The 14,127-nt window shown below is 34.2% G+C and overlaps 1 protein-coding gene across 1 annotated transcript in view; it reads left to right on the forward strand.

Moving 5' to 3' along the window:
* LOC119740045 overlaps nucleotides 1-14,127 on the forward strand; it is an 88,113-nt gene that overhangs the window by 49,429 nt on the left and 24,557 nt on the right. Inside the window, exons 70-100 of the mRNA XM_038215246.1 lie at nucleotides 20-82; nucleotides 292-354; nucleotides 709-771; nucleotides 1,135-1,197; nucleotides 1,559-1,621; nucleotides 1,982-2,044; nucleotides 2,405-2,467; nucleotides 2,824-2,886; nucleotides 3,247-3,309; nucleotides 3,670-3,732; nucleotides 4,091-4,153; nucleotides 4,515-4,577; nucleotides 4,937-4,999; nucleotides 5,358-5,420; nucleotides 5,781-5,843; nucleotides 6,204-6,266; nucleotides 6,627-6,689; nucleotides 7,049-7,111; nucleotides 7,467-7,529; nucleotides 7,888-7,950; nucleotides 8,311-8,373; nucleotides 8,734-8,796; nucleotides 9,158-9,220; nucleotides 9,567-9,629; nucleotides 9,983-10,045; nucleotides 10,409-10,471; nucleotides 10,834-10,896; nucleotides 11,257-11,319; nucleotides 11,875-12,015; nucleotides 13,451-13,573; nucleotides 13,815-13,879. Of these exons, the coding sequence (XP_038071174.1) occupies nucleotides 20-82; nucleotides 292-354; nucleotides 709-771; nucleotides 1,135-1,197; nucleotides 1,559-1,621; nucleotides 1,982-2,044; nucleotides 2,405-2,467; nucleotides 2,824-2,886; nucleotides 3,247-3,309; nucleotides 3,670-3,732; nucleotides 4,091-4,153; nucleotides 4,515-4,577; nucleotides 4,937-4,999; nucleotides 5,358-5,420; nucleotides 5,781-5,843; nucleotides 6,204-6,266; nucleotides 6,627-6,689; nucleotides 7,049-7,111; nucleotides 7,467-7,529; nucleotides 7,888-7,950; nucleotides 8,311-8,373; nucleotides 8,734-8,796; nucleotides 9,158-9,220; nucleotides 9,567-9,629; nucleotides 9,983-10,045; nucleotides 10,409-10,471; nucleotides 10,834-10,896; nucleotides 11,257-11,319; nucleotides 11,875-12,015; nucleotides 13,451-13,573; nucleotides 13,815-13,879 (2,093 nt within the window). The remainder of the gene's footprint in view (nucleotides 1-19; nucleotides 83-291; nucleotides 355-708; nucleotides 772-1,134; nucleotides 1,198-1,558; nucleotides 1,622-1,981; nucleotides 2,045-2,404; nucleotides 2,468-2,823; nucleotides 2,887-3,246; nucleotides 3,310-3,669; nucleotides 3,733-4,090; nucleotides 4,154-4,514; nucleotides 4,578-4,936; nucleotides 5,000-5,357; nucleotides 5,421-5,780; nucleotides 5,844-6,203; nucleotides 6,267-6,626; nucleotides 6,690-7,048; nucleotides 7,112-7,466; nucleotides 7,530-7,887; nucleotides 7,951-8,310; nucleotides 8,374-8,733; nucleotides 8,797-9,157; nucleotides 9,221-9,566; nucleotides 9,630-9,982; nucleotides 10,046-10,408; nucleotides 10,472-10,833; nucleotides 10,897-11,256; nucleotides 11,320-11,874; nucleotides 12,016-13,450; nucleotides 13,574-13,814; nucleotides 13,880-14,127) is intronic.

The following is a 14,127-nucleotide window of genomic DNA, read 5'->3' on the forward strand; positions in this document are numbered from 1 at the left end:
CCTCTTTTTCAATTCTCAGGACCCACTACAATAACTGATCAAATGGAAACTACTGCCTCATCAGGTGATATTAGCACTGGAGGTATGCATCATGTTATTAAACATGCACCTGTAAACATTTAGTATTTTTTTTATTGCTTTACTAGTTCAATGAGAGTATTCGTTTTGACATAGTATATCATTATAAAATGAAGTATTTTATTTCCAATTTTTATTCTTTTAAATGCTTTGTAATCGCAGTATGATTTTATTAGTAGCCATTTTAAGTTATTACATATCTTCATTTGTCAGGACCGACATCAGGAGATGAGCAAGGGCCAACTACTGCCTCACCAGGCGATGGCGGCCCAGGAGGTATGCAATTCGTAGTATATCATAAAATGTATTATATTTGTTTCAACTTTTCGTTCTTTTAAATCCTCTTTTTCATTTCTCGGGACCCACTACAGTAACTGGTCAAATGGAAACTACTGCCTCATCAGGTGATATTAGCACTGGATGTATGCAAAATGTTATTAAACATGTTCCTCTAAAAATTTAGTATTTTTTTTATGCCTACTAGTTCAATGAGAGTATTCGTTTTCGTCATAGTATATCATTATAAAATGTACTATTTTATTTCCAATTTGTATTCTTTTAAATGCTTTGTAATCACAGTATTATGTTATTAGTAGCCATTTTAAGTTATTACATATATTCTTTTGTCAGGACCAACATCAGGAGATGACCAAGGGCCAACTACTGCCTCACCAGGCGATGGCGGCCCAGGAGGTATGCAATGTGTAGGATATCTTTATAAAATGTTGTATTTTTATTTGTTTCAACTTTTCATTCTTTTAAATCCTCTTTTTCATTTCTCGGGACCCACTACAGTAACTGATCAAATGGAAACTACTGCCACATCAGGTGATATTAGCACTGGATGTATGCAAAATGTTATTAAACATATTCCTCTAAAAATTTAGTATTTTTTTTATTGCTTTACTAGTTCAATGAGAGTATTCGTTTTCGTCATAGTATATCATTATAAAATGTAGTATTTTATTTCCAATTTGTATTCTTTTAAATGCTTTGTAATCGCAGTATGATTTTATTAGTAGCCATTTTAAGTTATTACATATTTTCATTTGTCAGGACCGACATCAGGAGATGACCAAGGGCCAACTACTGCCTCACCAGGCGATGGCGGCCCAGGAGGTATGCAATGTGTAGGATATCTTTATAAAATGTTGTATTTTTATTTGTTTAAACTTTTCGTTCTTTTAAATCCTCTTTTTCATCTTTGGAACCACTACAGTAACTGATCAAATGGAAACTACTGCCTCATCAGGTGATATTAGCACTGGATGTATGCAAAATGTTATTAAACATGTTCCCCTAAAAATTTAGTATTTTTTTTATTGCTTTACTAGTTCAATGAGAGTATTCGTTTTCGTCATAGTATATCATTATAAAATGTAGTATTTTATTCCTAATTTTTATTCTTTTAAATGCTTTGTAATCGCAGTATGATTTTATTAGGAGCCATTTTAAGGTATTACATATCTTTATTTGTCAGGACCGACATCAGGAGACGAGCAAGGGCCAACTACTGCCTCACCAGGCGATGGCGGCCCAGAAGGTATGCAATGTGTAGTATATCATAAAATATTGTATTTTTATTTGTTTCAACTTTTCATTCTTTTAAATCCTCTTTTTCATTTCTCGGGAACCACTACAGTAACTGATCAAATTGAAACTACTGCCTCATCAGGTGATATTAGCACTGGATGTATGCAAAATGTTATTAAACATGTTCCTCTAAAAATTTAGTATTTTTATTATTGCTCTACTAGTTCAATGAGAGTATTCGTTTTCGTCATAGTATATCATTATAAAATGTAGTATTTGATTTCAAATTTGTATTCTTTTCAATGTTTTGTAATCGCAGTATGATTTTATTAGTAGCCATTTTAAGTTATTACATATATTCATTTGTCAGGACCGACATCAGGAGATGACCAAGGGCCAACTACTGCCTCAACAGGCGATGGCGGCCAAGGAGGTATGCATTGTGTAGTATATCATAAAATGTTGTATTTTTATTTGTTTCAACTTTTCATTCTTTTAAATCCTCTTTTTCATTTCTCGGGAACCGCTACAGTAACTGATCAAATGGAAACTACTGCCTCATCAGGTGATATTAGCACTGGATGTATGCAAAATGTTATTAAACATGTTCCTCTAAAAATTTAGTATTTTTTTTATTGCTTTACTAGTTCAATGAGAGTATTCGTTTTTGTCATAGTATATCATTATAAAATGTAGTATTTTATTTCCTATTTGTATTCTTTTCAATGTTTTGTAATCGCAGTATGATTTTATTAGTAGCCATTTTAAGTTATTACATATATTCATTTGTCAGGACCCACATCAGGAGAGGAGCAAGGGCCAACTACTGCCTCACCAGGCGATGGCGGCCCAGAAGGTATGCAATTTATAGTATATCATAAAATGTTGTATTTTTATTTGTTTCAACTTCTCGTTCTTTTAAATCCTCTTTTTTATCTTTGGAACCACTGCGGTAACTGATCAAATGGAAACTACTCCCTCATCAGGTGATATTAGCACTGGATGTATGCAAAATGTTATTAAACATGTTCCTCTAAAAATTTAGTATTTTTGTATTGCTTTACTAGTTCAATGAGAGTATTCGTTTTGTCATAGTATATCATTATAAAATGTAGTATTTTATTTCCTATTTGTATTCTTTTCAATGTTTTGTAATCGCAGTATGATTTTATTAGTAGCCATTTTAAGTTATTACATATATCTATTTGTCAGGACCGACATCAGGAGACGACCAAGGGCCAACTACTGCCTCACCAGGCAATGGCGGCCAAGGAGGTATGCAATGTGTAGTATATCATAAAATGTTGTATTTTTATTTGTTTCAACTTTTCATTCTTTTAAATCCTCTTTATAAATTCTCGGGAACCACTACAGTAACTGATCAAATGGAAACTACTGCCTCATCAGGTGATATTAGCACTGGATGTGTGCAAAATGTTATTAAACATGTTCCTTTAAAAATTTAGTATTTTTTTTATTGCTTTACTAGTTCAATGAGAGTATTCGTTTTTGTCATAGTATATCATTATAAAATGTAGTATTTTATTTCCAATTTGTATTCTTTTAAATGCTTTGTAATCGCAGTATGATTTTATTAGTAGCCATTTTAAGTTATTACATATATTCATTTGTCAGGACCGACATCAGGAGATGACCAAGGGCCAACTACTGCCTCACCAGGCGATGGTGGCCAAGGAGGTATGCAATGTGTAGTTTATCATAAAATATTGTATTTTTATTTGTTTCAACTTTTCATTCTTTTAAATCCTCTTTATCAATTTTCGGGAACCACTAGAGTAACTGATCAAATGGAAACTACTCCCTCATCAGGTGATATTAGCACTGGATGTATGCAAAATGTTATTAAACATGGTCCTCTAAAAATTTAGTATTTTTATTATTGCTTTACTAGTTCAATGAGAGTATTCGTTTTTGTCATAGTATATCATTAAAAAATGTAGTATTTTATTTCCTATTTTTATTCTTTTAAATGCTTTGTAATCGCAGTATGATTTTATTAGTAGCCATTTTAAGTTATTACATATATTCATTTGTCAGGACCGACATCAGGAGATGACCAAGGGCCAACTACTGCCTCAACAGGCGATGGCGGCCAAGGAGGTATGCAATGTGTAGTATATCATAAAATGTTGTATTCTTATTTGTTTCAACTTCTCGTTCTTTTAAATCCTCTTTTTCATCTTTGGAACCACTACAGTAACTGATCAAATGGAAACTACTGCCTCATCAGGTGATATTAGCACTGGATGTATGCAAAATGTTATTAAACATGTTCCTCTAAAAATTTAGTATTTTTATTATTGCTTTACTAGTTCAATGAGAGTATTCGTTTTCGTCATAGTATATCATTATAAAATGTAGTATTTTATTTCCAATTTTTATTCTTTTAAATGCTTTGTAATCGCAGTATGATTTTATTAGTAGCCATTTTAAGTTATTACATATATTCATTTGTCAGGACCGACATCAGGAGATGAGCAAGGGCCAACTACTGCCTCAACAGGCGATGGCGGCCCAGAAGGTATGCAATGTGTAGTATATCATAAAATGTTGTATTTTTATTTGTTTCAACTTTTCATTCTTTTAAATCCTCTTTTTCATTTCTCGGGAACCACTACAGTAACTGATCAAATGGAAACTACTGCCTCATCAGGTGATATTAGCACTGGATGTATGCAAAATGTTATTAAACATGTTCCTCTAAAAATTTAGTATTTGTTTTATTGCTTTACTAGTTCAATGAGAGTATTTGTTTTCGTCATAGTATATCATAATAAAATGTAGTATTTTATTTTCTAATTTGTATTCTTTTGAATGCTTTGTAATCGCAGTATGATTTTATTAGTAGCCATTTTAAGTTATTACATATATTCATTTGTCAGGACCAACATCAGGAGATGACTTCGGGCCCACGACTGCCTCAACAGGCGATGGCGGCCAAGGAGGTATGCAATGTGTAGTATATCATAAAATATTGTATTTTTATTTGTTTCAATTTTTCATTCTTTTAAATCCTGTTTTTCATTTCTCGGGAACCACTACAGTAACTGATCAAATGGAAACTACTGCCTCATCAGGTGATATTAGCACTGGATGTATGCAAAATGTTATTAAACATGTTCCTCTAAAAATTTAGTATTTTTTTTATTGCTTTACTAGTTCAATGAGAGTATTCGTTTTGTCATAGTATATCATTATAAAATGTAGTATTTTATTTCCTATTTGTATTCTTTTAAATGTTTTGTAATCGCAGTATGATTTTACTAGTAGCCATTTTAAGTTATTACATATATTCATTTGTCAGGATCAACATCAGGAGACGAGCAAGGGCCAACTACTGCCTCACCAGGCGATGGCGGCCCAGAAGGTATGCAATGTGTAGTATATCATAAAATGTTGTATTTTTATTTGTTTAAACTTTTCGTTCTTTTAAATCCTCTTTTTCATCTTTGGAACCACTACAGTAACTGATCAAATGGAAACTACTGCCTCATCAGGTGATATTAGCACTGGATGTATGCAAAATGTTATTAAACATGTTTCCCTAAAAATTTAGTATTTTTTTTATTGCTTTACTAGTTCAATGAGAGTATTCGTTTTCGTCATAGTATATCATTATAAAATGTAGTATTTTATTCCTAATTTGTATTCTTTTAAATGCTTTGTAATCGCAGTATGATTTTATTAGGAGCCATTTTAAGGTATTACATATCTTTATTTGTCAGGACCGACATCAGGAGACGAGCAAGGGCCAACTACTGCCTCACCAGGCGATGGCGGCCCAGAAGGTATGCAATGTGTAGTATATCATAAAATATTGTATTCTTATTTGTTTCAACTTTTCATTCTTTTAAATCCTCTTTTTCATTTCTCGGGAACCACTACAGTAACTGATCAAATGGAAACTACTGCCTCATCAGGTGATATTAGCACTGGATGTATGCAAAATGTTATTAAACATGTTCCTCTAAAAATTTAGTATTTGTTTTATTGCTTTACTAGTTCAATGAGAGTATTCGTTTTTGTCATAGTATATCATTATAAAATGTAGTATTTTATTTTCAATTTGTATTCTTTTAAATGTTTTGTAATCGCAGTATGATTTTATTAGTAGCCATTTTAAGTTATTACATATATATATTTGTCAGGACCGACATCAGGAGATGAGCAAGGGCCAACTACTGCCTCACCAGGCGATGGCGGCCAAGGAGGTATGCAATGTGTAGTATATCATAAAATGTTGTATTTTTATTTGTTTCAACTTTTCATTCTTTTAAATCCTCTTTATAAATTCTCGGGAACCACTGCAGTAACTGATCAAATGGAAACTACTGCCTCATCAGGTGATATTAGCACTGGATGTGTGCAAAATGTTATTAAACATGTTCCTTTAAAAATTTAGTATTTTTTTTATTGCTTTACTAGTTCAATGAGAGTATTCGTTTTTGTCATAGTATATCATTATAAAATGTAGTATTTTATTTCTAATTTGTATTCTTTTAAATGCTTTGTAATCGCAGTATGATTTTATTAGGAGCCATTTTAAGGTATTACATATCTTTATTTGTCAGGACCGACATCAGGAGACGAGCAAGGGCCAACTACTGCCTCACCAGGCGATGGCGGCCCAGAAGGTATGCAATGTGTAGTATATCATAAAATATTGTATTCTTATTTGTTTCAACTTTTCATTCTTTTAAATCCTCTTTTTCATTTCTCGGGAACCACTACAGTAACTGATCAAATGGAAACTACTGCCTCATCAGGTGATATTAGCACTGGATGTATGCAAAATGTTATTAAACATGTTCCTCTAAAAATTTAGTATTTGTTTTATTGCTTTACTAGTTCAATGAGAGTATTCGTTTTTGTCATAGTATATCATTATAAAATGTAGTATTTTATTTTCAATTTGTATTCTTTTAAATGTTTTGTAATCGCAGTATGATTTTATTAGTAGCCATTTTAAGTTATTACATATATATATTTGTCAGGACCGACATCAGGAGATGAGCAAGGGCCAACTACTGCCTCACCAGGCGATGGCGGCCCAGAAGGTATGCAATGTGTAGTATATCAAAAAATGTTGTATTTTTATTTGTTTCAATTTTTCATTCTTTTAAATCCTGTTTTTCATTTCTCGGGAACCACTACAGTAACTGATCAAATGGAAACTACTGCCTCATCAGGTGATATTAGCACTGGATGTATGCAAAATGTTATTAAACATGTTCCTCTAAAAATTTAGTATTTTTTTTATTGCTTTACTAGTTCAATGAGAGTATTCGTTTTGTCATAGTATCTCATTATAAAATGTAGTATTTTATTTCCTATTTGTATTCTTTTAAATGTTTTGTAATCGCAGTATGATTTTATTAGTAGCCATTTTAAGTTATTACATATATTCATTTGTCAGGATCGACATCAAGAGACGAGCAAGGGCCAACTACTGCCTCACCAGGCGATGGCGGCCCAGAAGGTATGCAATGTGTAGTATATCATAAAATGTTGTATTTTTATTTGTTTCAACTTTTCGTTTTTTTAAATCCTCTTTTTCATCTTTGGAACCACTACAGTAACTGATCAAATGGAAACTACTGCCTCATCAGGTGATATTAGCACTGGATGTATGCAAAATGTTATTTAACATGTTCCTCTAAAATATTAGTATTTTTATGATTGCTTTACTAGTTCAATGAGAGTATTCGTTTTCGTCATAGTATATCATTATAAAATGTATTTGATTTCAAATTTGTATTCTTTTCAATGTTTTGTAATCGCAGTATGATTTTATTAGTAGCCATTTTAAGTTATTACATATATTCATTTGTCAGGACCGACATCAGGAGACGAGCAAGGGCCAACTACTGCCTCACCAGGCGATGGCGGCCCAGAAGGTATGCAATGTGTAGTATATCATAAAATGTTGTATTTTTATTTGTTTCAACTTTTCATTCTTTTAAATCCTCTTTTTCATCTTTGGAACCACTACAGTAACTGATCAAATGGAAACTACTGCCTCATCAGGTGATATTAGCACTGGATGAATGCAAAATGTTATTAAACATGTTCCTCTAAAAATTTAGTATTTTTTTTATTGCTTTACTCGTTCAATGAGAGTATTTGTTTTCGTCATAGTATATCATTATAAAATGTAGTATTTTATTCCTAATTTTTATTCTTTTAAATGCTTTGTAATCGCAGTATGATTTTATTAGTAGCCATTTTAAGTTATTACATATATTCATTTGTCAGGACCGACATCAGGAGACGACCAAGGGCCAACTACTGCCTCACCAGGCGATGGCGGCCAAGGAGGTATGCAATGTGTAGTATATCATAAAATGTTGTATTTTTATTTGTTTCAACTTTTCATTCTTTTAAATCCTCTTTATAAATTCTCGGGAACCACTGCAGTAACTGATCAAATGGAAACTACTGCCTCATCAGGTGATATTAGCACTGGATGTGTGCAAAATGTTATTAAACATGTTCCTTTAAAAATTTAGTATTTTTTTTATTGCTTTACTAGTTCAATGAGAGTATTCGTTTTTGTCATAGTATATCATTATAAAATGTAGTATTTTATTTCTAATTTGTATTCTTTTAAATGCTTTGTAATCGCAGTATGATTTTATTAGTAGCCATTTTAAGTTATTACATATATTCATTTGTCAGGACCGACATCAGGAGATGACCAAGGGCCAACTACTGCCTCACCAGGCGATGGTGGCCAAGGAGGTATGCAATGTGTAGTTTATCATAAAATGTTGTATTTTTATTTGTTTCAACTTTTCATTCTTTTAAATCCTCTTTTTCATTTCTCGGGAACCACTACAACAACTGATCAAATGGAAACTACTGCCTCATCAGGTGATATTAGCACTGGATGTATGCAGAATGTTATTAAACATGTTCCTCTAAAAATTTAGTATTTTTTTTATTGCTTTACTAGTTCAATGAGAGTATTCGTTTTCGTCATAGTATATCATTATAAAATGTAGTATTTTATTTCCAATTTGTATTCTTTTAAATGCTTTGTAATCGCAGTATGATTTTATTAGTAGCCATTTTAAGTTATTACATATATTCATTTGTCAGGACCGACATCAGGAGATGACCAAGGGCCAACTACTGCCTCACCAGGCGATGGCGGCCAAGGAGGTATGCAATGTGTAGGATATCTTCATCAAATGTCGTATTTTTATTTGTTTGAAGTTTTCATTCTTTTAAATCCTCTTTTTCATTTCTCGGGAACCACTACAGTAACTGATCAAATGGAAACTGCTGCCTCATCAGGTGATATTAGCACTGGATGTATGCAAAATGTTATTAAACATGTTCCTCTAAAAAAAAAAAAATTTTTATTGCTTTACTAGTTTAATGAGAGTATTCGTTTTCGTCATAGTATATCATTATAAAATGTAGTATTTCATTTCTAATTTGTATTCTTTTAAATGCTTTGTAATCGCAGTATGATTTTATTAGTAGCCATTTTAAGTTATTAAATATATTCATTTCTCGGGACCGACATCAGGAGATGACCAAGGGCCAACTACTGCCTCACCAGGCAATGGCGGCCAAGGAGGTGTGCAATGTGTAGTACATCATAAAATGTTGTATTATATTTATTTCAACTCTTCCTTCTTTTAAATCCTCTTTTTCATTTCTCGGTAACCACTACAGTAACTGATCAAATGGAAACTATACTGCCTCATCAGGTGGTATGCAAAATGTTATTAAACATGTTCCTCTAAAAATTTAGTATTTTTTTTATTGCTTTACTAGTTCAATGAGAGTATTTGTTTTCGTCATAGTATATCATTATAAAATGTAGTATTTTATTTCTAATTTGTATTCTTTTAAATGCTTTGTAATCGCAGTATGATTTTATTAGTAGCCATTTTAAGTTATTACATATATTCATTTGTCAGGACCGACATCAGGAGATGACCAAGGGCCAACTACTGCCTCACCAGGCGATGGCGGCCCAGGAGGTATGCAATTCGTAGTATATCATAAAATGTATTATATTTGTTTCAACTTTTCGTTCTTTTAAATCCTCTTTTTCATTTCTCGGGACCCACTACAGTAACTGGTCAAATGGAAACTACTGCCTCATCAGGTGATATTAGCACTGGATGTATGCAAAATGTTATTAAACATGTTCCTCTAAAAATTTAGTATTTTTTTATGCCTACTAGTTCAATGAGAGTATTCGTTTTCGTCATAGTATATCATTATAAAATGTACTATTTTATTTCCAATTTGTATTCTTTTAAATGCTTTGTAATCACAGTATTATGTTATTAGTAGCCATTTTAAGTTATTACATATATTCTTTTGTCAGGACCAACATCAGGAGATGACCAAGGGCCAACTACTGCCTCACCAGGCGATGGCGGCCCAGGAGGTATGCAATGTGTAGGATATCTTTATAAAATGTTGTATTTTTATTTGTTTCAACTTTTCATTCTTTTAAATCCTCTTTTTCATTTCTCGGGACCCACTACAGTAACTGGTCAAATGGAAACTACTGCCACATCAGGTGATATTAGCACTGGATGTATGCAAAATGTTATTAAACATATTCCTCTAAAAATTTAGTATTTTTTTTATTGCTTTACTAGTTCAATGAGAGTATTCGTTTTCGTCATAGTATATCATTATAAAATGTAGTATTTTATTTCCAATTTGTATTCTTTTAAATGCTTTGTAATCGCAGTATGATTTTATTAGTAGCCATTTTAAGTTATTACATATTTTCATTTGTCAGGACCGACATCAGGAGATGACCAAGGGCCAACTACTGCCTCACCAGGCGATGGCGGCCCAGGAGGTATGCAATGTGTAGGATATCTTTATAAAATGTTGTATTTTTATTTGTTTCAACTTTTCATTCTTTTAAATCCTCTTTTTCATTTCTCGGGACCCACTACAGTAATTGATCAGATGGAAACTACTGCCTCATCAGGTGATAATAGCACTGGATGTATGCAAAATGTTATTAAACATGTTCCTCTAAAAATTTAGTATTTTTTTTGTTGTTGACTAGTTCAATGAGAGCATTTATTTTCGTTTTAGTATATCATTATAAGATGTAGTATTTTATTTCCAAATTTTTTTCTTTTAAATGCTTTGTAATCGCAGTATGATTTTATTAGTAGCCATTTTAAGTTATTACATATATTCATTTCTCAGGACCGACATCAGGAGATGACCAAGGGCCAACTACTGCCTCACCAGGCGATGGCGGCCAAGGAGGTATGCAATGTGTAGTATATCATAAAATGTTGTATTTTTATTTGTTTCAACTTTTCGTCCTTTTAAATCCTCTTTTTCATTTCTCGGGAACCACTACAGTAACTGATCAAGTGGAAACTACTGCCTCATCAGGTGATATTAGCACTGGATGTATGCAAAATGTTATTAAACATGTTCCTCTAAAAATTTAGTATTTTTTTTATTGCTTTACTAGTTCAATGAGAGTATTCGTTTTCGTCTTAGTATATCATTATAAAATGTAGTATTTTATTTCCAATTTGTATTCTTTTAAATGCTTTGTAATCGCAGTATGATTTTATTAGTAGCCATTTTAAGTTATTACATACGTTCATTTGTCAGGACCAACATCAGGAGATGACCAAGGGCCAACTACTGCCTCACCAGGCGATGGCGGCCCAGAAGGTATGCAATGTAGTATATTTTGAAGTATGGGCATTTAGCACTAGTGTCTATGGGAATTTATTTGCACTGTTGCATCCTTAGTTATCTTCTCACTGTGCTATCATGTCGCAGAGATTGCACAATCCATTGCTTATCTTGGAAGGCAATATGTGTGTTGCAGATTTGGCTCCAGTCAGGTCTGCCATTGAAACTTTATGAATTATTAAGTAACTCATTCAGGCTGTCTGGCTGAGAAGGTCATTTAAATCCACCTATAATAACAACCTCGTTTCAGCAGATTCAATAATATGTTATCAGTGGGCAGTAAAGATGGATTTTATTGAGATGCCATGTGCCAAAACTGCAATAATATTTCAGCTTCCTGGAGGTTTGTGTGTAACCAATATCAGGTAAACTCTTTATTTTTTTAATACTTCGCTCTGATCACATCTAGTAAAATGTGTTTCTTCTTTCGGGATAAACTCAGCATGCAGTTTTTGTTATAGTGAGCATTTTAAGGTTCACCCGTCACTCCCTCAATTCGTTGGAGACTTATCAATAATCATTCGGTTTCAGCAACCTGCGTTAATCGATGTTACACCTCAGGCAGTCAAGGAGGATGTTACTGCGACTCAGAGTGTGCAAACTCCAATAACTGCTGTTCCGACTTCACTTCTGTTTGCACACGCACATCAGAAAATGACGTCCCTGGAACAGGTGATTATAGTAGCACGACCTTTCCCAGTGACTTTAAAAGTAGAAAGTCGAAGACTGTTTTTAATCATCATCAAGGACCATTTTTTTTTTCAACGTTTGCCGATAAGCAAAAAAAAAGGTTTGTGGTATTGTGTCTTGTGTCCTGTCGTATCCTGTCCAGGCCCGGATTAAGTGTTCCGTAGGCCCAAGGCACCAGTGTTCCAAAGAAAAAGTGGAGAAGGAAGGGGAAAGGAAGAGGGAGTAAGAACAAAGTGGAGAATGTAAATAACACCGCTGTTCAAAACTCCGCGAAGCTAAAATCCCGGTTCTGAAACCCATGTCAAAAGATTGTACATTCTGTCATGTCGGCACAAGCTGCCGCGCGAAGTCGACGTTTCATATACGGGGGTTGACAGCTACAGCTGTACATATTGAAAATTTCACTCTAGGTTTAAAAGCCAGTGGCGTAATTCTTTGCTGGCGAGTAGGGGCGGATGGGGGATGACCAAAATCCTAAAGAATGTTATGCTGTCATGCTAAATGAGTGTCATCAAACAACTATAGCTAAGTGGTTACAAATTCTGGTATAGCGTTCTGCCGCCTTACTAAAAACACCATATTGATACAAAGAAAAGAAAAAGTTGTACTCGAATCATACGCTTATGAAACTACTGACCGGAACAATTTGAAATGTCCCGCGCTGCGAATTTGTCGCCGACCATCGCCCACTATGCACGAGAAAAAATGAACTCTCCGTAGCAAACTCTTGGTGGCCCGTGAAACGCCCAAATTGCCCGGCCGTGGCCATTCCAAAAAAGGGGGGGGGGCCGGGCTGGACACCACATTATACTTGGACGCTCTTTATCAATTGTGTATACTCGCGCTTACATTTTTAAAAGCTTGTGTACTTTGTTTCTCCACTTTCCAGTGCTGTTGAATACATTTTAGTTGCTGGGGCGTTCGGAAAAAACCTCAAAATCCTCATTTTTTTTCTCATCACAAAAAGTGGGGGATGATTCAGTAGCCCATCCCCGCAGTCAAAAAGTGTGGGGGTATATACCCCCACCCCACCCCCACCCCCACCCCCACCCCGGGAATTACACCCCTGATGACGGCGCCCGGAGCCAACGAGCCTGCCACTTGCATTGTATTTTTTTCGTGTCCGGGTTGCCATACGCCTTGACTCAAGTCTACGGTCACGAAAAGGCCTTTGAGATGAAACAAAGCAAATTCATGAACCTTTGGCGACTGAACGATTTAAATTGGGGTCGTATTGTGTACTTAACAAGCGAGTATAATTTTTACTAACACCTGCACATGTAATACGCCAATCGGCGGTGGCAGAACATTTTTAAAACTGGATTTTGTCATTTTCAGGGTAGAGAAGATTTCTACTTTTGGATCCTAGTTTAGTTTAAAAAATGTTTAGCATTCATTATTCCTTCCACTATTATAGCTTCCTGTAGCCAGCGCTGTTACTCAGATGGCAGTCAAGGAGGATGCTTTTGTGACGCTGACTGTGAAGATTTCGGTGACTGTTGCCCGGACTTCGTCCCCATATGCCACGGCCCTAATCCGGGTGAGATTTGAGATTTAAATATCTCGTGGTAGTGCGTTAAAGGCTGTCTGACACTTTACTCATGGCTAGGTAAAGTTTTCGGTTGTTATACCAAGCCTCTTCCTTACCAATAATGTTGGCGATGAATAATGATAATCGTTATTTCAAATACAGTCAATCTAATGCTTGGTTAGACAAGCAAAACCTGAAATTTGTGTTTTCCCATAGATAATGTTTTTCTCTGATTTTTTTCTTTTAACAGAACTTGGTCAGATTCCATTCGGGGCAGGGGCTGGCGATGAATTGCTTTCACTTGCAGCCCAACAGGTATTAAAACAAATGCAAAATCAACCCGATGTTAACATTTCAAGTCATTGATTTTGATATGGAATTGTATATTGCATGTGATCAGGCAATCCAACACCGGCAAGCTCTATGTTTAAGTAATAAAATGTCACCACCAGTTAGCAAGAGGTTCGATTCTCACCCATTTACGCTTCTTTTATTTTACTTTAAAGGGAATGTACATCATTGGCTTTTGCTGTTATTTTTAAAAATGAACTATTTGAGGGGTT

This window comes from Patiria miniata, unplaced genomic scaffold, assembly GCF_015706575.1.
Source record: "Patiria miniata isolate m_02_andy unplaced genomic scaffold, ASM1570657v1 HiC_scaffold_4, whole genome shotgun sequence".
NCBI classification, from domain to species: domain Eukaryota; kingdom Metazoa; phylum Echinodermata; class Asteroidea; order Valvatida; family Asterinidae; genus Patiria; species Patiria miniata.